General features: G+C 54.9%; 12 protein-coding genes across 12 annotated transcripts; 9 read left to right on the top strand and 3 right to left on the bottom strand.

The window, feature by feature from the left end:
• Positions 1-307: 307 nt before the first annotated feature.
• On the top strand, positions 308-827 carry MVES1_002482 (uncharacterized protein; the record flags this gene model as incomplete). The annotated part of the gene is made up of 3 exons (XM_056207311.1): positions 308-426; positions 467-605; positions 666-827. The coding sequence occupies 3 exons, from the start codon at positions 308-310 to the stop codon at positions 825-827; spliced, it is 420 nt and encodes a 139-aa protein (XP_056063286.1).
• Positions 828-851: 24 nt separating this feature from the next.
• Positions 852-2,145, bottom strand: sds22 (protein phosphatase regulatory subunit Sds22; the record flags this gene model as incomplete). Its single annotated transcript, XM_056207312.1, has 5 exons — positions 852-888; positions 944-1,119; positions 1,147-1,455; positions 1,490-1,664; positions 1,697-2,145. The coding sequence occupies 5 exons, from the start codon at positions 2,143-2,145 to the stop codon at positions 852-854; spliced, it is 1,146 nt and encodes a 381-aa protein (XP_056063287.1).
• A 79-nt stretch (positions 2,146-2,224) lies between these two features.
• On the top strand, positions 2,225-3,205 carry CAP2 (F-actin-capping protein subunit beta; the record flags this gene model as incomplete). The annotated part of the gene is made up of 3 exons (XM_056207313.1): positions 2,225-2,693; positions 2,727-2,950; positions 2,987-3,205. The coding sequence occupies 3 exons, from the start codon at positions 2,225-2,227 to the stop codon at positions 3,203-3,205; spliced, it is 912 nt and encodes a 303-aa protein (XP_056063288.1).
• A 554-nt stretch (positions 3,206-3,759) lies between these two features.
• Positions 3,760-5,277, top strand: UGP1 (UTP--glucose-1-phosphate uridylyltransferase; the record flags this gene model as incomplete). Its single annotated transcript, XM_056207314.1, has 2 exons — positions 3,760-3,765; positions 3,829-5,277. The coding sequence occupies 2 exons, from the start codon at positions 3,760-3,762 to the stop codon at positions 5,275-5,277; spliced, it is 1,455 nt and encodes a 484-aa protein (XP_056063289.1).
• A 328-nt stretch (positions 5,278-5,605) lies between these two features.
• MVES1_002486 (uncharacterized protein) lies at positions 5,606-6,659 on the top strand (the record flags this gene model as incomplete). The annotated part of the gene is made up of 4 exons (XM_056207315.1): positions 5,606-5,663; positions 5,698-5,734; positions 5,769-5,965; positions 6,001-6,659. The coding sequence occupies 4 exons, from the start codon at positions 5,606-5,608 to the stop codon at positions 6,657-6,659; spliced, it is 951 nt and encodes a 316-aa protein (XP_056063290.1).
• A 1,093-nt stretch (positions 6,660-7,752) lies between these two features.
• On the top strand, positions 7,753-9,954 carry MDM31 (Mitochondrial distribution and morphology protein 31, mitochondrial precursor; the record flags this gene model as incomplete). The annotated part of the gene is made up of 3 exons (XM_056207316.1): positions 7,753-8,189; positions 8,220-8,272; positions 8,300-9,954. 3 exons carry the CDS (start codon positions 7,753-7,755, stop codon positions 9,952-9,954), a joined length of 2,145 nt encoding a protein of 714 aa, XP_056063291.1.
• Positions 9,955-9,980: 26 nt separating this feature from the next.
• MVES1_002488 (uncharacterized protein) lies at positions 9,981-10,453 on the bottom strand (the record flags this gene model as incomplete). The annotated part of the gene is made up of 2 exons (XM_056207317.1): positions 9,981-10,002; positions 10,053-10,453. 2 exons carry the CDS (start codon positions 10,451-10,453, stop codon positions 9,981-9,983), a joined length of 423 nt encoding a protein of 140 aa, XP_056063292.1.
• Positions 10,454-10,523: 70 nt separating this feature from the next.
• MVES1_002489 (uncharacterized protein) lies at positions 10,524-11,270 on the top strand (the record flags this gene model as incomplete). The annotated part of the gene is made up of 5 exons (XM_056207318.1): positions 10,524-10,539; positions 10,573-10,592; positions 10,620-10,697; positions 10,726-10,941; positions 10,968-11,270. 5 exons carry the CDS (start codon positions 10,524-10,526, stop codon positions 11,268-11,270), a joined length of 633 nt encoding a protein of 210 aa, XP_056063293.1.
• A 19-nt stretch (positions 11,271-11,289) lies between these two features.
• MVES1_002490 (uncharacterized protein) lies at positions 11,290-13,535 on the top strand (the record flags this gene model as incomplete). Its single annotated transcript, XM_056207319.1, has 2 exons — positions 11,290-11,296; positions 11,350-13,535. The coding sequence occupies 2 exons, from the start codon at positions 11,290-11,292 to the stop codon at positions 13,533-13,535; spliced, it is 2,193 nt and encodes a 730-aa protein (XP_056063294.1).
• Positions 13,536-13,989: 454 nt separating this feature from the next.
• On the top strand, positions 13,990-20,090 carry MVES1_002491 (chitin synthase; the record flags this gene model as incomplete). The annotated part of the gene is made up of 3 exons (XM_056207320.1): positions 13,990-13,994; positions 14,021-14,234; positions 14,430-20,090. 3 exons carry the CDS (start codon positions 13,990-13,992, stop codon positions 20,088-20,090), a joined length of 5,880 nt encoding a protein of 1,959 aa, XP_056063295.1.
• A 29-nt stretch (positions 20,091-20,119) lies between these two features.
• On the bottom strand, positions 20,120-21,226 carry MVES1_002492 (lipoate--protein ligase; the record flags this gene model as incomplete). The annotated part of the gene is made up of 1 exon (XM_056207321.1): positions 20,120-21,226. The coding sequence occupies one exon, from the start codon at positions 21,224-21,226 to the stop codon at positions 20,120-20,122; it is 1,107 nt and encodes a 368-aa protein (XP_056063296.1).
• Positions 21,227-21,296: 70 nt separating this feature from the next.
• YCG1 (chromosome condensation complex Condensin, subunit G) lies at positions 21,297-24,176 on the top strand (the record flags this gene model as incomplete). Its single annotated transcript, XM_056207322.1, has 1 exon — positions 21,297-24,176. One exon carries the CDS (start codon positions 21,297-21,299, stop codon positions 24,174-24,176), a length of 2,880 nt encoding a protein of 959 aa, XP_056063297.1.
• Between the last annotated feature and the right edge of the window lie 14 nt (positions 24,177-24,190).

Here is a 24,190-nt window from a genome sequence, read left to right on the forward strand (position 1 = left end):
GGTAGCCTTCGTGGACGCCGCACTGGACTCCGTCCCGGTGGTGGAGTCAGTCTTTACACCCTTTGCAGCAGCCTTGGCGGCCTTTTCACTGTCCTGTCAGATTTCACACGCTTTGTTCGAGACTTACGCTTGACGCTTTGCTTTAGACGCAGAAACTGGTGGCATTTCTGTTACTTTCTCTTATTGCAAGTCCCACACAAGCGTGGTAGTCGCGAAGATCCTTAGTAGCCGTACGGGTTTGCCGCTTTTTTAAAAGAAAATGCTTACCAATTGACGCACGGCGGCAAGTCATGTGACAAGCAAAACCATGGTAGCCCTTGCGCGTCAAGACTTTAGTTATCATGTTTCGTGCGACACAAACGGCACTGTCAAAGGCAAGTCGTCTTCCATTGAACTCCAAAAAGGCGAACAAGGATTTTTACAAAGGTATGGCTGCATGCTGTCGGATCTGACATATAGGTACTAGGACGGGCAACATTATGCGCCGCAAGCGCATTGCCCTGGCCGATCGCAGCGGAAATCAGCTGTACGATGCGCAGGGCCGCGAGCGTACCTGGAACTTGCAGACACATCGTATTGATGAGAGGCACATGGTTTCTTTTGTGGTACCTCCCGGGTTGGCCGAAACAAATGTATGCAGCCGCGTGGTGATAGCTGACATGCAGTTGAAGCCGTACGTGTACATTGGCGATGAGTCCAATGGGGGCTCTGAGCACACGATACCGGGACTTCCCGGTGCGCCCAAAATGCCTGCTGGTGGGATGAATGCGACGTACTACTCGCGTTTGGTTGACCGCATGCTGCTTTCCAAGCCCAACCGCTCGTAATTTGCACAAAGGCTTATATTTTGACTATGTATCATACACAATACCAGCGGAAAAGTTACTCCTTTAGTGTCGAATATGACTGCACATGTAAGCATAAAAAATGATTGGATACGTACGTAGCATCCAATTGTGTGATCTGGGGTAGTATCAATTGCATTTTGCGACGGTAGCTAGCTCCTGCCACACGCTGTAACGGGTTTCCTTCCAAGTACACCGTCTCGAGCTTCGGCATCAGCTGAGGTCCAATGTAGTCCGCCAAGTTGTTAATTTCTTGAATTTGATTATCGTTTGCCTTTTGTTAGTTACCGTGCAAACGTACCCAGAGCTGTTCGAGGCTCGAAAAATGTTGGATCCCATCAAGGTTGGCTATCCTGTTTGCGCTCACATCCAGTGTAGTCAATTTCGCATTATTTTCGAGGCCTTTTAGCGATTCGATCCCGTTATGCGACACGTATAATTCCTCCAGGTTTGTCAGTGTCTGCAGCCCATCCAACGACGTTAAGCGATTTGACTGGATAGATAGAATGCGCAACTTGGTAAGGGATTGAATTCCATCAAAAGAGCTGATCTTGTTTTTGCCCACCCACAGCTCCTCCAAGTTCGTCAGCATCCCTATATTTTCCAGAGACTAGGGTCAATAGGAATCTCATTGCTGTACATACGCGCAATCGGTTACCCCCCAGCTCAATGCTTTTGAGACTATGCGCAATAGGACCCAAGAAATCAGAAGGACGAATGCGCGCAATCTTGTTTTGCACCAAGTAGAGCGTGTGCAAATTGCTTAATTGTGCCACCCGGGAAACGTGGCGGATGTTGTTGAAGGACAAATCCAAGACTCTAGGAGGTAAGTATTTTGCACATGTACCTACTCAAGTTGTGTAGCGTGCTCAAGTCCGCTAATATGCTCAATTAGGTTATCATACAAATCGAGATCTTTCAAGTTTGGCAGTGCACCCAAATCCTTACCGCGCATCGTCGTGATTGCATTTTGACGCAACACGACGACTTGAAGCGTCTTTGCAAATCGTGCAAGGTTCAAATGTTTGGTGGAGTTTAAACGCAAATGCATCAAGTCCAAATGCGTCTCATCGTCTGGGAATGCGCACATGAGCTCCTCAATGCCATCTATGTCGTCGTCCCGTTCTTCTTCGGACTTCGCGAGTTCGAGTTCGGGCTCCGGGTCGGGGTCGTTCTCATGGTCATTCTCATGCTCTGAATCCGTCTCAGGCTCAGGTGGGGGGCCCTGTACTACTGGAATGTCGCCCACTACACGGACCTCCTTCTTCGGCTGCGCAGGTGCGTCTGTGCTGCTGCTCATGGTGGAGGGCGAAAAATGTCCATGCCACGTGGAGATACATTGCGGTTGCACGGGCATCGTTTCCTCCACTGTGTCCAACATGGGCGATGCCCAAGAAGATCCACTGACGCTTGCGTTCGATATTCTACGTCGTCTTCCCCCCTCTAAAATCACGTCGAATGTGGAAAAACTGGTAAATGTTCTTCCGGAGCATGCAGACGATCTTGCATCCGGAGTCGATCAGCCTCTTGTGTTACGCATTGACGATTCTCCCCAGGGCGCAAGCCGTGAATACTTGTGTTGTGATTACAATCGAGACGGAAACAGCTGGCGTAGCTGGATCACAAATACGTGGAATCCTCCCATTGAGGACAGCGAGGAAGAAGATACGCCATTAGTACCGACAGGAAAGCTTCGCGAGCTAGAACTACAGGCGAACGATGCGTTTGAGACGTACCGAAAATTGTATTATGAGACAGGATATTCAAGCGTGTATCTTTGGGATCTCAATACCAGTGATTCTAGTGTACTGCCAGCCAATTTTGCAGGCGTTGTCTTGTTTAAGAAAGGTAAGTGCGTTCATGTTATGGTCTAACACACAGATCTCGATACACCATCCGACCCCAATGCCAAAGGCACGTTTGGAACGTGGGACTCGATTCATGTATTGGAAGTGTCGAGCATTACGGGTATTGGCGCGGAGAGTAATCAGCTCAAGAGTGCTAAATACAAGGTTTCCAGCACCGTCATGCTTACGCTAAACCGACACGACGGAGTCGCAACCGAGAAAGGGGACGTCGATTTGAGTGGAAGCCTTTCACGACAGGTATGCATTACACGATCCGGCATGTGCTAACCAAAGACCGTTGAGAGCATGAAAGTCACCGATATGCCCGGCCATATTATCAATCTTGGCAAGCTTATTGAGGATATCGAAAGCAAGATTCGCAACCAAGTTCAAGAGATATATTTTGGTAAAATGCATGATGTTGTTGATCACCTGCGCAGTTTGGAAGACCTGGAAGCCAGCCGCAATGCTAAAAGGCTGCAGGAAGAGCTGGTCGCGGGGTGGGAGCGCTGAAAAGAGTTGGTCTGCATTCGCGTAGGATACGCGCATGGCATTGATATGGTCCTCGTATTATTCTACTGTATACATGTACGAGAGTGCATTACGAGCCAAGCAAAGCTATTTTGCAACGCTGGGGCTTAAAGCCCTTTTAAACTAAGAAAAAAAATAAACTACTGTCACTTCCACGCTATGATGCCCAACAAGAGTTGCAATCTATCTCACATCGCATTATACAGCAACACATGTTGCCTTCAATCTGTTTCGCTACTTTTTGACGCTGCAAACCAAGTCCCTGAATAATAGCAACGTTGGCCAATAGATCTAAATGCGGCGAATGGTTCATGCATATCGTGCATAGGCGGGACGGGCCTTGCTCCATGTATTTACGTAATAGTACATAATTTTAGCCATTGCTAGAATTCCGACCTCGTGTTGGAAAGCGCGTGGCAGCGTTGGAACTCTAGTGAACGGGGGACTCGTCCTTCACCAATTGCGTATACATTTTAACCTGTGTTGCAGTATGGTTGATTCCCTGAATCCTTCACTGGAAGATCCTGGCGCGAAGAATGCACGTCAGCGTGGGGCTTCTCACATTGTACGTATTTCCCCTAAACAAGTATTAATGCTTTGCACAGGACTTCAAATCTGCGACGTCGGCGGTCGCCAGCAAGGCCATGCGCAACGAACTCAATGAGATGATAGAAGGTATTGAGGATTCTGCTACTTGCCGTGCTTTTGAAGGGGAAATGTCATCGTTCTACCACCTATTTAACCGTTTTCTTTCCGACAAGGCCAAAGGTACCAAATTGGAATGGGACAGAATTCAACCGCCGTCGCCCGAGCAGATCAAACCGTACAGCTCTTTGCCCAAGGCCACGGATCCATCTGTGCTGAGCAAACTGGCCGTTTTGAAGCTCAACGGTGGCCTTGGTACCACAATGGGCTGCACAGGCCCAAAAAGTGTCATTGAGGTGCGCGAAGGCATGACTTTTTTGGACTTGTCTGTGCGTCAAATTGAACATTTGAACGGCACGTACAATGTCAGTGTGCCTTTTATTCTTATGAATTCATTTAATACGGATGACGACACGGCCCGTGTGATCCAAAAATATGCAAACCACAACGTCGAGATCCTCACGTTCAACCAAAGTCGCTATCCACGCATCGATCGTGATAGTTTGCTCCCCTGTCCGCGCAGCGCAACATCGAACAAATCCTTGTGGTACCCTCCTGGCCACGGCGATCTTTTCGATGCTATGAACAACTCTGGGCTTTTAGATCGCCTTATTGCGATGGGCAAAGAATACGTTTTTGTGTCAAACGTCGACAACCTTGGCGCTGATGTTGATTTGAACATTTTGCAGCACATGGTTGAGACTGAGACAGAGTTTATTTCGGAGGTTACGGACAAAACAAAAGCCGACGTGAAAGGAGGTACCTTGATTGACTATGATGGTACTATGCGTCTGCTTGAAATTGCGCAGGTGCCCTCGGAACATGTCGAGGATTTTAAATCCATTAAGAAATTCAAGATTTTTAACACGAATAACCTTTGGCTGAACCTCAAGGCAATTAAGCGTGTGGTCGAGAACGACGAGCTTGAGCTTGAGATTATAGTTAACCACAAGTCGCTCGAGAATGGCGAACCGGTCATCCAGCTCGAGACTGCTGTGGGTGCCGCGATCAAGCATTTCCGCGGTGCTAAGGGTGTGAATGTGCCACGCTCGCGCTTTTTGCCCGTGAAGAACTGCTCTGATCTTCTTTTGATCACCAGCGATTTGTACAGGCTCGTGCATGGCAGGCTAGTGATGAACCCTCGCCGCGAGTTCGGCCAGACCCCAGTGGTCAAGCTTGGAGACACGTTTAAAAAGGTTGGAAACTACCAAAAGCGCTTCAAGAACATTCCCGAGATGATTGAGCTCGACCATCTCACTGTCCAGGGCGACGTTTGGTTTGGTCGCAACATTATCTTGCGCGGCACTGTGATCATTGTGGCGAATGAAGGCCACAAGATCGAGCTGCCCGATGGCGCTGTTTTGGAAAACAAGTTGATTACAGGCAACTTGGCCATCATTGAGCACTAATGATGTTGATGCCGGTAGGCTTTGGCGATACATTACCGGCTTCTATCTCCCATACATAGAGCCTTATTATAGACGCGGGTCTTTCCGTGGTATGATTGCCAGCACTCGTTTCCATACTTCTTGTGTCAATTCCCTGTGCGCCTGCGCCACTGCGAGATTGGTCCCCGGCCAGATCGGGAACCCAACTGCCCTGCGTGTCCTCAGACCGGCTACCGGCTGCATTAGTAATTTGTATTCGCATTCGGGTCCACGTTCCTCATTTCCCCACGCAAGGGCAGTGCGCGCCAAGTTTGAATCTTCCACTTTCAACGACCGCCTCTATTTTCCCATGTCGCAGCAAGCACCTTTGACACCTTTTGAAAATGCGCTCGCTGGTGCACTAGGGGGTACGTGAGATGTATTGGAAGTGCTTACGCAAAGGTGTTTTTTCCAACGCGGTTATATATCCCCTTGATACGTACGCATCTGAACGCGCGCCGACTAACATCCAGCGTCAAGACCCATATCCAGGCGGACAAGAACTCGAAGAAAGAGGGAGAGAAAGTGGCAACTGGGGATGAAAAGCGCAAGGGTGTAAAAAAGCAGCTCGGGATTGTTGAGACGTTAATTTCCATTATCCGAAGCAAGCAAGGTCCTACCGCGCTATACCGCGGCTTTGGTGCCAGCATGGCCAACACCTTTATCCAACGTATGTGCAGCGTGCGGAAATATTAATTCATACAGAGTTTGCCTACTTTTACTGGTATACATTGGTGCGCTCTTTATACATCCGCCGTATTTTGGGTGTGAAGGAGGGCGCTGCGGCGCTGAGCACAGTGATGGAGCTTACCCTGGGCGCCATTGCGGCTGCATTTTCGCAGCTGTTTACTACACCCGTTGGTGTGATTGCGACGCGACAACAGATTGGCTCTGATGGTTCTGGGGATAATACCTTCGTGGGTCATATCAAGGAAATTTATGAGCACGACGGTGTCACCGGATTTTGGCGTGGGCTGCGTCCCAGCTTGGTGCTTTGTATCAACCCTGCGATCACGTACGGTGTTTTTGAGCGAGCCAAAACCGTGATTCTTGCCGCGTCTGGCGACCAGATGACTCCTGGCAAATCATTCGTCATTGGCGCCCTCTCCAAGACGCTGGCTACTATCGTCACCTTTCCTTACATTTTGAGCAAGGTTCGTCTCCAGACAAAGAATACGCCGTACTTGAATGCTTTTGAGGTTCTTGGGCATATTTTCAAGGAAAAGGGTATTTCTGGTTGGTACCAGGGGATGCATGCTCAAATCACCAAGGCTGTGCTGTCGCAAGCGCTCCTGTTCTACTTCCGCGATTACTTTGAAATCTGGACCCGCCAGCTTCTTGCCTTTTATGGCAAGAAGCCATGATAGAACGCACTCTGATAGGTGGCTTCCATATATCTAAATACATTAGCGATATACAGATGGGCGCACCCCGCTTGGGTCCGGCAGCGGCTCATGAAATGCGACGAGGTGCAGGTGCGCACGATTTTTTGGCGAGCATTCAGCAATGCGTGCCCCTTTGACGTATTCGACAACGCGCGCACTGTATCCATCAACCTGCACGTACGGGTCTTGAGGTCGCTCCCATACTGCATTTAACAGCGCCTGCGGTAAGCGGTGAACAGTACACACCTCGAGAAGGAACCGCAGCTCTGCGCACAGCGCTGCCTCCTCAAATGCCTTGTTGGTCACATTCACAAGAACGCGCATAAGCTCGTGCTCTACGTGATGTGTTTCGTCCAAGGGCTCGTCTGTTTGCACGAGCGCCTCTCTGCTGATCCGCAGCTCGTCCAGCAGTTGCTTTTCACTGCGGTGAGCTGCATAGGCACGTACTTTTCGAGTTTGTGCTTTTCCATTGAAAATTCCTTTTTTAGTGCAGAAAGCATATCACTGTGCTGCGCAATACTTTCTTCGAGCTGCCGCGACAACGCATCGTTATTGGGCGTGTGTTGGAAGGTGGGAAGCGCTGCAAGTTCTATGGTCAGGCGGGTCAGCACTTACTTTTTTGCGTGGCCAAGATAGCATCGTCAAGTCTTTTTCGCTCCTGCAATAAGTAGCATTGCCATACATACCTCTTTAGCAGCAGCAACAGGATCCTCAGTTCCGACCGGCGCATCTGTCGCCATGATGCATGGTCGTTGCACAACACGTGGAGATGCGATACGGCACGTGTGGAGTAGCGTGCACAGGTCTTTTTCCGGGCGCTTCACGCGCAAACTACTTTGGGTGCTCTTTTAACTAGAGGCCGGCACGGTTTTGCGCTCATACATGGATCCCCCTCTTCGTATGGAAGAAAATGCACAGAAATTTTGTACCATTACGGTACGTATTGTCCCTTGCGGACTGTAGGATTGTGGTGGCGACGCGGCCCCCAATTGCTCCCACATCTGCATGGCATCAGGGTCGTTGGACTCTGATGCGCGCGATCTCCGGTCCGACTACCCCACTTCTGCGGTATATGCATACTACACACAACACCAAGACGCGGGAGAAGCAGTTGCCCAAAGAAGGAGAACAACGGCAAGAGGCGCCTCTAGACTCTGCACAGGAACCAAACACGGCGCTGCAGAAATCTCCAATGACCCACGAGCTTGTCGAGATGCCACCCAAGACACTCTTTCAAAATTATCCACGCTCGCTACGGAACCTTGCGCTGAAAGCGAGAAGTTTTGCCTTGTCTCGTGCCAAAGACAAAAGTACAGGAAAAACCGAGGGCAAGGACACAACACCGACACAGGAAGACATGCTGGGCTTGGCGCGTGGTTTTTGGACTCGTCTGCGCATCCGGTTTAAATGGTTTACGATCCGCAGTTACCGGAGATTCAACATTGATGAAATTAGCGCGTTTTTCACCCTCGGAGGCCTGGGAACAGCGATTTGGGTGATTGTCGGAACGTACGTGTGCAAAGGAAACTAACGTAACAGCACCACGTTTGTATCTGTCATTTTTGCAGCGTTAAACTTGCTCAACTTGCAAGGTACGTTACTCACTAGTCTCACCGCAGAATGGATTGCGCTTCAAATTGCCAAATACATCTCGCGCCAAACAGGCTTTACTGTTGCCTGCAACGGCGCCATTGTCCCGAAATGGAAAGAAGGGCGAATCAGTTTTAAAGACGTTGTGGTAACGCGACAGGCCACGCCAATAGCACCGGAAGAATTACAACAGAAAACACAGGATCAGCGCCCGACGGATGCGCAGGATAACAGCCCGAACAATCTGCTTTTATGGGAGCACATACCCGCCTACGACACGGGCAAAGAATTTGTGCCGCCCTTGGATGGCGACGAAAAATCCCAAACGCCGGAAGCGCGGCAGCCAGACAAGAACTTTTCCATGTTTGAGCTCCAGATCGACTCGGTCGATGTGCAGCTCAGTCTTTCGCGTTGGCTCGATGGCCATGGTATGATCAATACAGCGAACATGCATGGCGTGCGTGGGATTGTGGACCGGAGAAACGTTTTTTGGGACCCGAATCTCGTTTACGATCCACGCGCGACGCGCAGAAAAGCTCGTCCCGGCGACTTTGACTTGCAAATGTTTACCGTGGAAGACTTTTTGGTGACACTGTACCAGCCAGGTGACTTTCGTCCTTTTAACGTAAGCATTTTCAGCGCGCGCATTCCACGCCTCCGCACACAGTGGCTCTTTTACGATCTCCTAAATGCGGAATCAATCACAGGGCAAATCGATGGATGTCTCTTTAGTCTGCACAAGCCACAGAGTGTGCAGCATACGTCGAGCTATTTGTACGGCAAAGGAAACCGCCACTACTTCCAAAACTGGTCGCGTTTGCGTGTAGACGGTGCCAACATTGACCATATCCAGAAAATGTCCGGCCTGTCCGGCCCCATGACGTGGATCTATTCCGGGCGATTTGATCTGGTCGCCGATATTAAATTTCCACGGCAGTATGACAAAGACGTGGACATCAACACTGTTTTTTCCGAGATTCTGGAGAACCTCGGCGCAACCTTTTCGCACGAGCCACTGAATCGGTACAAAGGCGACGAGCTGATCCCTGGACAGCCAGTCTTGAGCGAGCCCGCGATTGTAGCGCCGATTGCAGCTGTTGGGCCCGTTTCGCAGCGCGCACAGCAGCAGCGCGTCGAGCACGACCAGGCCGGACAAGGCCGTATTCGGCGCAGTCAACGACTATTGCACGAGCAGCAGAACAAGAATGCAGAAAAGGAAGCGCAGGCCACGCTGCCCATGCCAGGGGAGGGCGATGACGGCGTGCCCAGTCCGCCCCAATCTGTGCTCATCGAGCTGGACTTGCGCTTCAAGGATATCAAGGCATCCATGCCTATCTTTACGCGCGAACTAAGCTATTCGTCGTATGCATTTGCACGCCCCATTGTCGCATTTATGAACTCGAAAAAGACCCTTATCCCTGTGCGATGCCGCATTGTGATGGACCTAAGCGAGTTTGACGGCTCACTTGACCTTGCCCAAACGGGTCTTTTGCCGCTCGTATCCGACAAGATCTACGAGGCGTTTGCAAACCATGTGCGCTCGCAGCAGGCCAACTCGTTGCGTATGCGCAATGTGAGTATCTGGTCCTTGGATTTGGCGGCGCATGGCCTACTTCGTATGGCACGGCACCTCCGTGATTCATTCGCACGCGTGCTACCCACGTTAGAAGCGCAGTTTAGTTAATTAGACGCTAGATACCCTTTTGCTCCTCATGCTTCGATGGGAAGAGAGCTGGCACGGCACCATGCCAGCTTGTTTCGTCAAAGTAATAGTTCCCGTACACGCCAAGCCCAATGCTCCCCACAGCCAAACTCAAGCACAAGGACAATGGCGAGCGGTAGAGCCACGGCAGCGTCGGCAGCGTCTTGAATGTGAGGTATGTTAGGGACCACGCTGTAACGACGCCGCTGCCATTCAACACGTCTCCCTGCGAGATAATGTAGCCACCCCCACTAAAGAATCCGCCAAACCCAAGCAACTGCCAATACGGCGGCACGAGTCTCGGGACTTTGGCGGCGCTAGCAACATGACCAAGGCCAAATGGCATGGCGACAGCACAAAGTGCAGCAAGTGAGTATGCTGGCATGGGGCTCTGTGCATATGCACGCATCTGCGCCCATGTATCGCGCGCGCGCGCCACGAGTGGGGATGGCGCCGCGTCGTTGGTTTGCACGCTGGCCATGAGAGCGCAGAGTCGGCAAAGTGGAGGCAGCAGGCGCAACGCTCCACTTGCGGTGTTTGTCCACGCCACGATGAGTGGCCTTGAAAGTAGGTGTTTGTGCGGATGAGGCTTACTGAGAGAATCGCTATTCCAGCTCAAGGTGTGCATACATGTGTGCTAATGGCAGTTTACAGCCAAGTCGATGCAACGACTTGCGAATAAAGCGAGCCGCGACGAAGTATTGGAGAAGAGCAAACTGAAAAAGGTGCGTCGCATTGCTTCACTGACGCGAGGCGCTTGCGCAGGATAATGTGGAAGGTGCACGTATATATGCAGCGAACTCGATTCGAAAAAAGAACGAGTCGCTAAATTTGTTGCGCCTGAGCAGCCGCATTGACGCGGTGAGCAGTCGCGTGGAAACGGCCGTAGCGATGCGGCAAGTGACTGGGAATATGGCATCGGTCGTCAAAGGCCTAGACAAGGCGATGCAGTCGATGGATTTGGAGCGCGTACGTATTTGTCCCACTCATGTCAGATTTCCATGGTCATGGATAAATTTGAAAACCAGCTAGAGGATGTGGATGTGCAGACATCCTACATGGAGTCTACTATGGGCTCTGCGACGGCAACAGGCATGCCGCAAGACGAAGTTGACACACTTATGCAGCAGATTGCCGATCAAAATGGCATTGAAATGCATCAGCAGCTGGGCAACTCGGCCCTTCAAGGCAAAGTCGCCGATCTTTCCGGAGAACCACAGCGGAATGCACCGCTTCCTAATGCCGATCAGGACGACGCACTAGCCCAGCGGCTACGTGCCTTGCGACCTGCGACATGACGCCTGCGCACGGCGTGAAATGTTTAGTAATTATAGATGTTGTTGTCCTTGGCGCTACGATTTCTGTTGACGTGTGCAGTGTTCATGAGTGATGCATCGGCTGCCGCTGCCGGCACGAGCGCAATGTGCTCTCCGAATGCAAACGAATTACTTGAACCACCCTTGCATCAGTCAATTGCTTTGGATGAGTTCGCAGAAATTGAGGATTCACTGAAGGAAATCCGACGGAAACCCTCTGCGGAAGGATTCTCGCGCATTCTCAGTGGACTCGGTCTGCAGCGCCGCGCGAGTTCCGCGAATCTTTCGTTATGCAGGCGCATGACCAGCATGCAAAGTATCAGCAGCCATATAGACGACGGTGGCAACAATGCGAGCGGCGCATCGCCCGACGAGGCAGACTGTTCTGTGGTCGAAGTGCCCGCCGAAGCGGGCGCGATGTGCTGCTGCCAGAAGACGGAGTGTGAAGCATCGAAGTGCTTTGCCGAGAAGGTCAGCGAGATGGAGTCTGATTTGCAGTTGAGCGCAGAAATTGGCCAGGCACTGTTGCGCAGGCAGGAAACCATGATAAACCGCGCGCAGCAAGAATCGGAGGAGCACGCGGCACAGCGCGACAAGCTACTTGAACGTTTTACACAGAGCATCAAAGAGAACAAGAATTTGTCGCGGCAGCTCACGCAGGCAAACATGAATTTGGAGGCTGCCGACCAGAGCCACCACGCACTTCTCACCGAACTGGAAGAGATGCGCAAGCAAATGCGCGACACCAAGATGCACCGCGCCAAGTCTACTGGCATGAGCGCCAAGCTTACCGTCGTGAACAACGAGCTGGAAGATGCGAGGCAGGAGCTGCTCTTGGAGCGCCAACGCTTTGCCGCGTTGGAGAAGAGCGCAAAGCATGCGATGGATGAACGTGTGTGCACACTCCAGCAAGAACTCGAAGAAGAGCGCGAGAAGCTGCGAAGAATGCGTGCGTGTGCGGTTGCAGAATCCAAGCAACAGTCAGCAGCATGGCACAGCCAGCGTGCCAAGCTCGATGCCCATGGCACGTCTAACGGTGCACAAGGCAACGATTTGCCGTGTGTAGACAAAGTGCAGGCGGAGGCATGCGATGTGCGCCCCCTTGCGCAGGACACGGACGAAAGAATATTGCAGCAGTGCAGCGCACGCAGCGTCTCCGGGTCGAGCGCGAGCGAGCAAGGCAGCGGCCATCCAAGCACTGCACATACGACGCCGACCAGCTTGTATCAGGAGCATTTTGAAGAGAAGGATGCTGGGCGCCCCTCTTTTGGCGACACATGCTCGGTGCGCACCGTTGATCTTGACCGCTCCTTTGACAGTGGCACAATGGAGACGAGGACGGTGCTTCTTGACGCGCTTCTTGACGCCGTCCAACGTGCCTTTTACAAGCTGGCGCATGCCGATATCGACACAATGACTGCGCGTCTGCACCGCCAAAAACTAGCAGGCGACGTGGGCCATCTTGCACGAACAAGCGTCCAGTCTGCAGTCCGCGATATGGAAGGACTTCGCGAGCATCTCAAGCGCCAAATGGAGCGCGACTTGCGCCACACAAGGAACGGCGTGGAGCGCAATTTGCATGATACCAGTCTTGTGACACGCCGCGACTTTTTTCAGCTGTTCAAGTTGCTGAAAGAAATTATGCTGGAGCTTGCAAAACTCCGTCGCTGTGTTAATGATATCCAGCTGGACCCTGCGAATGCGGCGAAAGTATTGCACGAGCATCTTGGCGTAAACACGACAGCGCCAAAAGGGTCATGGATTGCACGCATGCTCACGGGCGCAATCAGCTCAGCCGCCGAAGCATCGGGCGTGGCGCATGCGGCGCCGATGAAGCCTGGGCCTGTGCCGCGGCGAGCGCCTGAACTAGTGCCGCCCATGGTCGGCGCAGCGCCAACGTCCACGCTGCAGAGCCATACAGTGCCTATGCGCCACACAGGCGCCTTGCCTGCTCATCTCACACCGCGCGCAAGCACGCTAGTGATGCCGTCCTCGGTTGCAGTCCAATTCGCGGGCTCGCATGCGAGCCCCGCCGGCGCACATTTTTCTGCAGCTTCATTTGGGCGTGCGAGTGTATGCAGAGGGCACGGCACATCGCAATTGCGTGCCATGGACACCGAAGGGGCGCTTGGACACTGGAACAAGCCGACCGCATTTGACAGTGCGCGTGTGCTGCGGCCGCGCGCGCGTGGCCTCAGTGATAGCTCCATGCACAGCACGCTGTTGGAGCACGCACCGGTTCCGTAGCCCTTACGTAAACACAGCCCTGCACGATTATGACTACGATCTTGATTTTGGGCGAGGGAAGCGTGACGCTGGACGCACGCTTATATGCACCAAAAAGCACTACTGCAGGTCTGGCTGTCATTGCGCACCGTATGTAGCGCGCGTACTCATCACAGCGTACGGATGGGTCGGCGGCGACCAGGACAATCACGTCGTTGGCATGCTAACCACGTTTTTTACGCAGCGCGGCCTGTGCACCATCACGTACAATGCGCGCGGCGTGCGCCCCAGCAGCGGCACAATTTCATGGACCATGCAAGGGGAATGCAAGGATTATCAGGTGTGTGATCCCCACGCTTACCCAGGCCGTCGTCGAGTACGGATTGCGTGCGGTGCATCCCACAACGGCGTGTCCACTCTTGTATCTATGTGTACGTAATTCTGCAACTTACTCCAGGGATACAGTGCCGGCGCAATGCAGTACGTGTGCGGTGCACTGACCACAGCGCATCCTTCGCGCGCGTGACAAGTGCTGGGTGGGGCACGGCGAGAGTGCGCTACGTGCTGCTATCCTACCCCTACGGCATCCGATGGGCGCTCACATGCCTGCATACGCGCATCTTCCAGCGTGCCGTAGAACAGCTTGCACGCATGGCACATGCGCCGGACGTGGCTGTGCTCCTTGTGGGCGGCACCCACGACCAATTTACCAGCCGTGCGGTACGTCGCCATGACCACTCACAAGTCGTACGAAAACTGGATAGAAGGCATACAGGGATGCACAAACGCCAGCGATCCATCGTTGCGCTCCGTTGTGCTGGACGCAGACCACTTTTGGGCGTCACACGCGTCGCTCGCGGCGCTGCGCGCCGCGCTCGTGGCATGGTGCACGGACCTTGCTGCGCCGATAGGTAGCTCGGCCGAATAAATGGAACGAGACCAACACTGCCGCGGCGCTTTGCAAACACGACGGCGATGGCGGCGCCAGGAAGTGCCGCAGATCTAGTGGCACTTGCGCTAGCAACATCCGACGGCTCCGTGAGCGATGCGGCGATTGTAGCTGTGCTGAGCGAGCGTCTTGCGCACGGAGTGCCGTATACGTGGGCGTCGGCGACGAACCTTGTTTGTGTGAACCCCTATCGGGAGAACGATGCGTTGGACGCGGAGTTTTCCGAGCAGTGCTCGGTGTATCACGACATTGCCTCGATGGAGCCCCATCCATGTGCGTTGGCGGTGCGTGCGTATCACAGAATGCTCCGTGTGCAGCAGTCCCAGTCGATCCTGTACCACGGCGCGACCGACGCCGGGAAGTCGCACGCGATGCAGCTCGTCACCGAGCATTTGCTCATGCTTGCGGCATCGCAGACACCGGAAGAATCGCTCATTGCCGACCAAGTACGGTGCGCACAGCACATTATCGGCGCGTTTGGCGCGGCGCGCACCGCTGCGAGCGAGCGCGCGTCGAGACACGCGACCTACTTGGAGATGCATTTTACAGCAACTGGCCGCCTTTCCGGTGCAAAATTGCTGGCATACGGCCTGGACAAGCACCGGCTGGGCGATACTGTGCCTGGGGAGCGCACATATAGCATATTTTACCAGTTTTTCGGCGGCGCAACACGCGAAGAGCGCGAAGCGTACCGCCTGGACGGCGTCCCGCAATTTGCCCTTTTTCCAAAACGCTCTTTGCCTACAAGGGAAGATGCGCGTGCGTGCGAGTGGACACGCAGTGCGTTTGCGTCGCTTGGCTTGAAAGAGAAGCACGTCCAAGGTATTTTTTGCGTGCTTTCCGCGGTGCTGCACCTTAGCAATCTGACATTTGCTGACGCAGACGTGCCGAACTCTGCCGCGTGCATCACTTCACACGACGCGCTGGAGCGCGCAGCGGCGGTACTGCAAGTGGCGCCGTCGGACTTGGCGCAAAGTCTTGTGATGGATACGTGCTATCTGCAAAACGAGCGGATCACACATCTCCTCGACCACCGCGGCGCCGCGATGCAGCGCGACGGACTTGTGCGCAACTTGTATGCTCTCCTCTTTGCGTTTGTCGTGGAGGTCATCAACCAAAAACTAGCGCCCGCCACCGGCACTGCACATCCTTTGCAAATCGTGCAGTTTGACCCCCCTGGCTTTGTCGCTCGCGGCGAGGTGAAAGCTCCTCGTGCTTCGCACTTCGACGATCTGGTCAAGAACTACATGGCCGAGCTGTTTCGCGCGATGGATTTGCATGCGTGCTTAGACGCGCACGCAGGGGTAAACCAGGCGCTTGTTGACGACGGCATTCGCGTCCCACACACCGCAAAGTACCGCGATGTGATGCCTCTGCTTCGCGGCAGTCCTCCCGATGCAGCCATCCCTGCACAAGGGAGTGTCGCTGCCGACTATGCCACCGCCTTTTCCCAGGTCCTGCATGGCCAGCGTGTCGAAGACGACGACGGTGCACTGCTCGATTCGTTATACCCCCTTGCGAGCGAGCAATCTTTCCATCCCATCGACTCGTGCCGTGGTGTGCCGGCGTACGGAATCGACCATGCGTTTGGTACCTGCGCTTATTCCGTTCTCCACCACCAGCGGTCGGAGGTGGATTTGTTTGCCACCGAGCAGTTCCAGCTATTGCGCTCATCTGCGTCTCCGTTTATCACGCGCCTCGTCGCGGGTCCTGGCATGGCGATCGATTCGCACTTGGCGGACCGCAAAGTCGTGCTCCGCGCGCAAATTTCTTCGCGCCCTTTGCGCCGTCCGACGCAGCTCGGCACATGCACACTCTTTTCCAGCACGGGTATTGCGGGCGTGTTTGAACAACTTGATGCAACTGTGGTTGATTTGGTGCGCATGCTGCATGCCACAGACACAACCTGGCGCGTGTTCTGCCTGTGCTCCAACGACATGTCGCAGCCCAACGCATTCGATACGCGCCGTGTGACGCAACAAGTGCGTGCGGCTGCCTTGCCCCAGCTTGTTCAGCGCATGCAGCACAGTTGGCTGGCTCCCATTGCCTTAATCGATTTTTGCCAGCGCTATGAAGCGGTGCTGCATGCCACTCTCGGCGAAGCTGTTATGGCTGCTGCCGACGAACGCGGCCAGTTTCTCGAGTTTGCGTGCCTGCGTGGCTGGTCGGACCCTGGCGAGTTTGTGCTAGGCGCGACGCAAGTTTGTCTTGCGTACGCATCCTGGTACGCGCTCGAGGAAGAGATGCGTACCTTTAGCAATGCGCGCGGCATTGCGGGCGACACTGCGCGAGCGTCTGTGCCGCCGAATCCTTTTGGGCTCCTTGACGAGCAGCGCTATTCTGGCGCATCGTACACGAACCCCTCTGCGGAAACACATAGTACCGACTTTTACGGGACGAAGCACCAGACATTTGAGATGCAGCCTGATGCGTCGCAAACGTCGCTCCTCAAGCACGACACGGATCCAGAGATCGACGCACTTGGCCTTGGCGAGCCCATCCAGCCGACCAACGGGTCGTGGGGCCCGACGCTGATTACGGAAAAAGACGTGCTTTTGGAAGCGACCAGTGTAGAAGAAGTGCCCATTCCCAAAATGCGCAAATGCTGGACAGCAATCGTGTGGGCCATTACGTTTTGGATTCCCGACTCGGTGCTGAAATACATTGGCAAGATGAAGCGTCCCGACGTGCGCATGGCTTGGCGCGAAAAGCTCGCGATTTGTGTGCTCATCGGCCTCTTTTGCGGTCTGATTTTGTTTTACATCATCGGTCTCGGTCGCATTCTTTGCCCTGAGTACGATAAAGCGTGGAATGCGGGCCAGCTGGGCGAGCACAGCGACGGCGACTCGTACTATGTTGCCGTGCATGGAAACGTGTATGACCTGACCAAGTTTTACAAGATGGACCACTCGGACATCAAGGCCATGCCTGTCACCAACGATTCGATGATGGAGCTTGCGGGGCAGGATCTGACTGCCTACTTTCCTGTTCCGCTCGTGCAAGGATGCCCCGGGCTCGTTCAGGACGTCAATTTGGAGCTCATGGCCAATGAAAACCTCACCGCGACGCTTGGACAGGCTGTGCACAAATCCGGTGCGGCGCAGACGTACTCCGATACCAAGCTTAACAGTCCGTCGTGGTACTTTAACCGATTCCTCCCGAAAATGAAGCCGTACTTCAAAGGCTACTACGTGTTCAGCAACGAAGAACTGCAGACCGACGGCTCCTGGCGGAAATGGGCGGTGGTCGATGGGCGTGTGTATGATTTGACCAACTATCTCTTCACTGCGAATCAGAAACGAGGCGACGACAAGTACACCTTCCTCAACCAGGACGTTGTGGACTTGTTCGATGCGCAGTCGGGCTCGGATATCACGGCAGACTTTTCGCGGGCCATGGCTGCGCTGCCACCAACAGTGCGGCACCAAACACAGCAGTGCCTTGACCGTACCTTTTATCTTGGGCGCCACGATTTTCGCGAAACGGCGCGCTGCGAAGCGCAAAACTACTTGCTGCTGTCTTTTTCGATCCTCATTTTCATCTCCATCTTTGCCAAATTTGTGAGTGCGCTGCAGCTTGCGCGGCGGCCCACTCCGGAGCTGCAGGACCGGTTTGTGATCTGCCATATTCCCTGCTACACGGAAGGCGAAGATTCGCTGCGCAAAACGATTGATTCGCTTGCCGTGCAGCAGTACGACGACAAGCGCAAGCTGTTGTTTATTGTGTGCGACGGCATGATTACCGGCAGTGGCAACGAGAAGCCCACGCCGCGGATTGTGCTCGACATTCTCGGTGTCGATCCTCTTGTTGATCCTGAGCCTCTTCCTTTCAAGTCAGTCGCCGAGGGCAGCAAGCAGCTGAATTACGGGAAAGTGCACTCGGGCCTGTACGAATGCGAAGGGCACATGGTGCCGTTTATTGTTGTGGTCAAAGTCGGGCGCCCTAGCGAGCGCTCCAAGCCTGGCAATCGCGGCAAGAGGGATACCCAAGTGCTGCTCATGCGCTACTTGAATAACATGCACTTTGACTTGCCCATGTGCCCCCTCGAGCTGGAAATCTACCACCACATGAAAAACGTGATTGGTGTGGACCCTGCTTTTTACGAGTATGTATTGATGGTCGACGCCGACACGACCATAATGGCGGACGGAATGAATAGACTCGTCGCTGCCGCGTGTCATGACCATTCCATCATTGCTGTGTGTGGCGAGACGCTGCTGGAAAATGAAGACGAGTCGGTTTGGACCATGATCCAAGTGTACGAGTACTACATTTCCCACAATCTTGCTAAAGCGTTCGAGTCGCTGTTCGGCAGTGTCACCTGTCTGCCAGGCTGCTTTACCATGTACCGCATCCGCTCCACCGACAAAGGCAGGCCCTTGCTGGTGAGCAACAAGATCATTGACGACTATGCCGTGAGCCGCATAGATACCTTGCACAAGAAAAACTTGCTCGCGCTCGGCGAGGACCGGTACTTGACCACCCTTCTCCTCAAGCACTTTCCCAGCTACCGCACCAAGTTCCGTGTGGATGCCAAAGCGCTGACCACCGCGCCGAGCCATTTTAGTGTCCTGCTCTCCCAGCGGCGCCGGTGGATTAATTCTACGGTGCACAACTTGGTCGAGCTTGTGCGTATGGACGGCCTGTGTGGTTTCTGTCTTTTTTCCATGCGCTTCATTGTGTTCATCGACTTGGTCGGCACGGTGATCCTTCCTGCGACGGCAGTGTACATGGTGTATCTCATTGTCACTGTCGCCACTGGCGCCGCGCCGCTGCCCATTATTGCACTAGCCATGATCGGCGCGGTGTATGGCCTGCAGGCCATCGTCTTTTTGCTCCGGCGCCAGTGGCAATACATTGGCTGGATGGTGATTTACTTGATGGCCTACCCAGTCTATGCCTTTCTCTTACCCATCTACTCTTTCTGGCACATGGACGACTTTACGTGGGGCAGCACGCGCATCGTCGTGGGCGAAAAAGGCAATCGAAAGGTGGTCGCAGGCACGGATGACGAGCCCTACCACGACTCGATGATTCCAAAAAAGCGCTTTTCCGAGTACCAACAGGAAATGTACGCGTTGGGGGATGCGTTCGACGATCCATTGCTGTTCGGCGATGCGTCTGCTGCGCGCGCCGCGCCGATCGCCGCGCCAGATTTTGAATACACCGACTATTTCCAGGAGACCAACGTACTCGATAAGCGCGCCTCGCGCAGCCTTCCGCGCACCTCTCGTTACGATGCGCGCTCACATGGCGCAACGCCAATGGACATGCATTCGGTGCCGATGCCTGCCATGTCCATGTACGGCATGCCGCCCATGTACGGCACGAATCCGTGGGGCACGCCGTTTCCCGCCACACGGCCCATGTCGGGAATCAGTGCACTAGCACACCCCCTCTCTTCCATGGGGCATGGCGCAGTACCCGAGACCGACGCGAGCGACCCATCCGACGAAACGCTGCGTGCCGCCATCATCTCTTACCTGGCTGCCCAGCCGAGTTTGATGCACGTCACAAAACGGCATGTGCGCGAAGCCATCGGCGCTGCAATGCCCAACGCCGACCTCGCACGTCGCCGTGGCCGCATCAACCGGATGGTTGACGAGCTGCTTTCCGGGGGGGCGTGAATGTACTATAGTATAGATACACAAGTATGCTACAAGACTGTGTGCAGCCATTGCCACAAGGCGCGCTGTGCAGACGATCCATCACGCAGCGCTGACCTGCTAAACGGCACGTCGGACGGCGGCGCCGTGGCCAGTGCATCGTACCGCTCGCCGTGCAACGATGCCAGGGCGCTTTGCATGGCGCGGCATGTGCTATCCACGCCTGTGGCATGCACATGCGCCACCGTTCCGCGCTGCACGTTTAGGGCAAGCGCCAATGTCGGCGCAAGGGGAAAATGGTGCTCCTGGGCGTCGACATGTACGCACAAGTCTGGATTCGCGCCGTACACCCATTTCCAGCTGCGGATCTCGTCAAAGATTGCGCGCGCGCACTCTGTGCGTGTCCCGCTTTGTGCTGTGGTAGGTAGCGCGGTTTCGTCGACCTCTATCACGTCCCCTGCGCCGTACGCAGCGAAGAATGCGTCGCAAATCGCGCGTGCTACGACCGTGTGTTGTAGCATGGGTGCGTGCGCCGCAAATGTTTCTTGTAGATTCGCTACCGGCGACGGCACCGAGTCCACGCCACGCGACTCCATCGCAACACGCGGCGTGCGCCTCAAGTAGCGGATGCGCGCTAAATTGGCGTGCAGTAGCAAGGTGCCGTGGTGGTATGCGCGCTGTCCCGCAATTTTGTACGAGCTACCGGATATCTTGCGAAGCGCATCGGGGTGTGCGTCGCTTGCATTTGCAGCGTACACGACCAAATCGTTCCTTTCGTTCCGAAAAACCGGAGGGCGTGCAAATCTCGGCGGGAGCGAAATGGGCGGGGATGCGAGCGCGTGTGCGACCATGTCTGTGTGTGTGCTGCGCACAAAATCTGCGCGTGGAATGTGGAACGAAAAGTTTGTATTGCCTAGATCATGGTACACCGTGCCCCCGCCGCTATTCCTTCGAACGACGGGCACAGCGCCTTGCCGCATCGCGCCAGGGTCCACTTCGCCCCACACATTTTGGTTCTTGCCCACCACGACGCACGGCGAATTTTGGTAAAGAAAGCAGACGGGGGTTGCCTGCGGCGCTGTCCTAAGCAAAAAGTCTTCCCATGCAAGATTAAAAGCAGGCGAAGTCGCGCGCGACAAGTACGCTTGCGGCCGCATGGCCGCGGCAGAAGAACATCGTACATCACGTGATTCGTGTTGCTCCGCGCGCGTGTTGGTATTGTTCGGCATGCCGAGTGCGATCGACGCCAAGGCACTGGCGGAGAGTGTGCAGGCGCAGCTTCCTGCGCACTTTCAGGATGCGCAGCATTCTTTGGCGAACCACCGTAAGAATGTAGTGTCACTCTATCGGCTGCACACCCAGTGTGCGCAGCTCACGGAGCAGACGCCGCGCGGGACGAGACTGCTTGGGGAAAAAGCGTTCAACGAGTGCTTTTTCGTATGCTTGAACCGCGTGCTTGCGCTCAAGAAAGGAGTGAGCAATGCAGACCGTATCTGCAAGTTTATTTCCGCGTATGCCGCGTACGCCAAGGAGCAATTTGAGTGCGCCGCAGCAAAGGCAGCGGCAAACACAGAAGACACGCCCGCCACGCGTTTTGTCACGATTATGCTGAAACACTTGCTAAAAGGCTTCCGTGCCAAAGACAAGAACGTGCGCCTGCGCTGCTGTAGCTGTGTTGCGCTGCTGGTCAACGTCGTGGACAGTATTGACGACGAGCTCTTCCAAACTCTCTCGGGCTTTTTGCTCGAGCGCCTCGGAGACCGCGAAGCGAGTGTGCGCGTCCAGGCAGCGGTTGCGATTGCTCGTCTTCAGCTGAGCGACGAGGAAGACGATGCGAGCACCACGCGGCTCCTCCTTCACCTGCTGCGCCACGACCCAAGCGCCGAAGTGCGCCGCGCAGCGCTGTTCAACATCACGCCGAGCCAAGCAACGCTGCCCTACATCATTGAGCGTCTGCAGGATGTGGATGCGACAAACCGGCGGTGTGTGTATGTAGGCTCGCTCAAATTACTGCTTCAGCTGCAGCCGACGACGGAGCTGGACGGCGTGACGATCGCGTCGGGGCTGGGCCTCTCCGAGACAGCGGCAGCCGAAGTCGTGCGAATCGGACTGCACGAGCGCGAGGCGAGTGTGCAAAAAGCTGCGCGCAAACTTATGCTTCGTTGGCTCGACGCGTTTGGTGGCGACATGGTGCGGCTGCTCGATCAATTGCACGTTGCGCACCACGAGAGCGGCGAGCCTGTCGTGATGGCGCTGCTGGAAGAGGATGCAGCCCTGGTTGACCGCACCGCGGCGCTGCTTGGTGACCAGCAGGTGTTCTGGGCCGAGACTACGCCTTCCAAAGCGCTGCTGGCCAAGTGCTTTGTCCTCTTTTGCAAGCACGCCAACGATGACGCGCGCTTAGACGCGTGTTTACCGCCGGTCACCGCACTTGTCTTTCGCATCGAGGCAGAGTATGTGCAGCTGTGCGCGCTTCTCGAGCAGCAGGCTGCCGAGGAGATGGAGGAGGACATGCCTGCGATCCAGGACCATCGCTCATTATCCCGCATTGTTGTTGTGCGTGAAATGCTGGCGGTCGCGATGCACTGTGACTACGGCGACGAGATGGGCCGGCGAAAAATGTTTATGCTTGTACGCGAAATGCTCGGAAACGCGTGGTTGCCAGCGGTACTGATTCCATTCTGCCTCGACGTGCTGCTGCAGCTCTCTAGTGGGCAGCGCGACTTTGTGCAAATGGTCGTCGAGCTCGTCCAGGCGCTCGACGCTGAGACCGAAGAAGACATAGACCCAGATCTCAGCGCGCGAGCGCCGCTGTCGTGGCAAGCGCGCCTGGACGCAGACGCGGATCCAGCGTCGGCCGCACAGCGCGCGGCGTTGGATGCGCGGCGCTTGCTGATTGTGCGCACGATGCTGGAGCGTGTCGTGTCGCAATTGCAAGACAATACCGCGTTCCATGGCCTGATTCCCCAGCTGATTGTGCCTGCGGTACGGAGCAAAGATGCGGTGGTGCGCGAAGAAGGCCTCGTATGCCTTGGACTCTGCTCTCTGCTCGACCAAAAAATGGCGCTGGATACATTTCCGCTCCTTCTCGACCAAATTCAGCGCGCGTCGGGAAGAATACGTGTGCGCTGCATACAAAGCTTGTTTGATTTGATTGTCGTGCACGGCATCGCCGCACTGTGTACTCGGTCCGCCGACGTCGCGGCCCAGTCGGAATTTGACGGGGACTTGGAGCGCGGCATGCACTTTGCGCAGCAGCAAATGGTTGGTTTCTTGCTTTCGCTCCTAGAGCACGACGACGCGGATGTGCAGACAACAGTAGCCGAAGGCACCGCCAAGCTGATGCTCACGGGCGCGCTGGCAGAAGACGACGTGCTTAAAAGTCTCGTGCTTACCTACATGAGCCCCGACACCGTGGACAATGCAGTGCTGCGCCAGTGCCTGAGCTACTTCTTGCCGCTGTACTGCAGCTCGCATGCGCGGCATCAGCGCATGATCCAGCGCATCTTTCTTGATACGTTCCAAGTGCTTGCAAACGTGCACGAAGAGCCTGAGACGCAGGATATGGTGGCACCTGCCCAGGTTGCCCTGCAGCTTGCCGACTGGTGCAATCCCGAGAAACTGATGCTGTCGGACCCTGACGAAGATGTGCACGTCGATCTGGCCATCGAGCTCTTGCACATCTTGTTCACGCTGCGGCACAAGGAGCAGCGCAAAGCGCTCGTCCAAGTACTCAACAAATTGTACCTTCCTCCGTCGCTCGATGCGGTGCGTGCAAAAACGCTGGGGATTCTTGTGCACGAACTGCGGCAGTACTTTGTACATGAAGACGCCACTGTGCGCAGTGCGCTTGCACGGTTCGACTCGAGCGTAGACAAGCGGTACGCAGCGCAGTGCTCGCCTTGGGCGCCGGCATTGGCGCGTGCGGATGGGACATTGGCCTCCGACGCATTCGCCGCGCTTGACGCATTTTTCACGCAGCTTCCTCCGCCGCCTGCCGCGCCTCGTCAAGGGCGCACGCGCAAGAATGCACGCAAAGACACATCCGAGGAAGAGGAGTCGCTGGACGAGAGCCATGATTATTCTCACGATGAGGTTGCGCTGTAGCGGACGTAGATGTA

Source organism: Malassezia vespertilionis, chromosome 5 (assembly GCF_029542925.1).
Source record: "Malassezia vespertilionis chromosome 5, complete sequence".
Taxonomy (NCBI): Eukaryota; Fungi; Basidiomycota; class Malasseziomycetes; order Malasseziales; family Malasseziaceae; genus Malassezia; species Malassezia vespertilionis.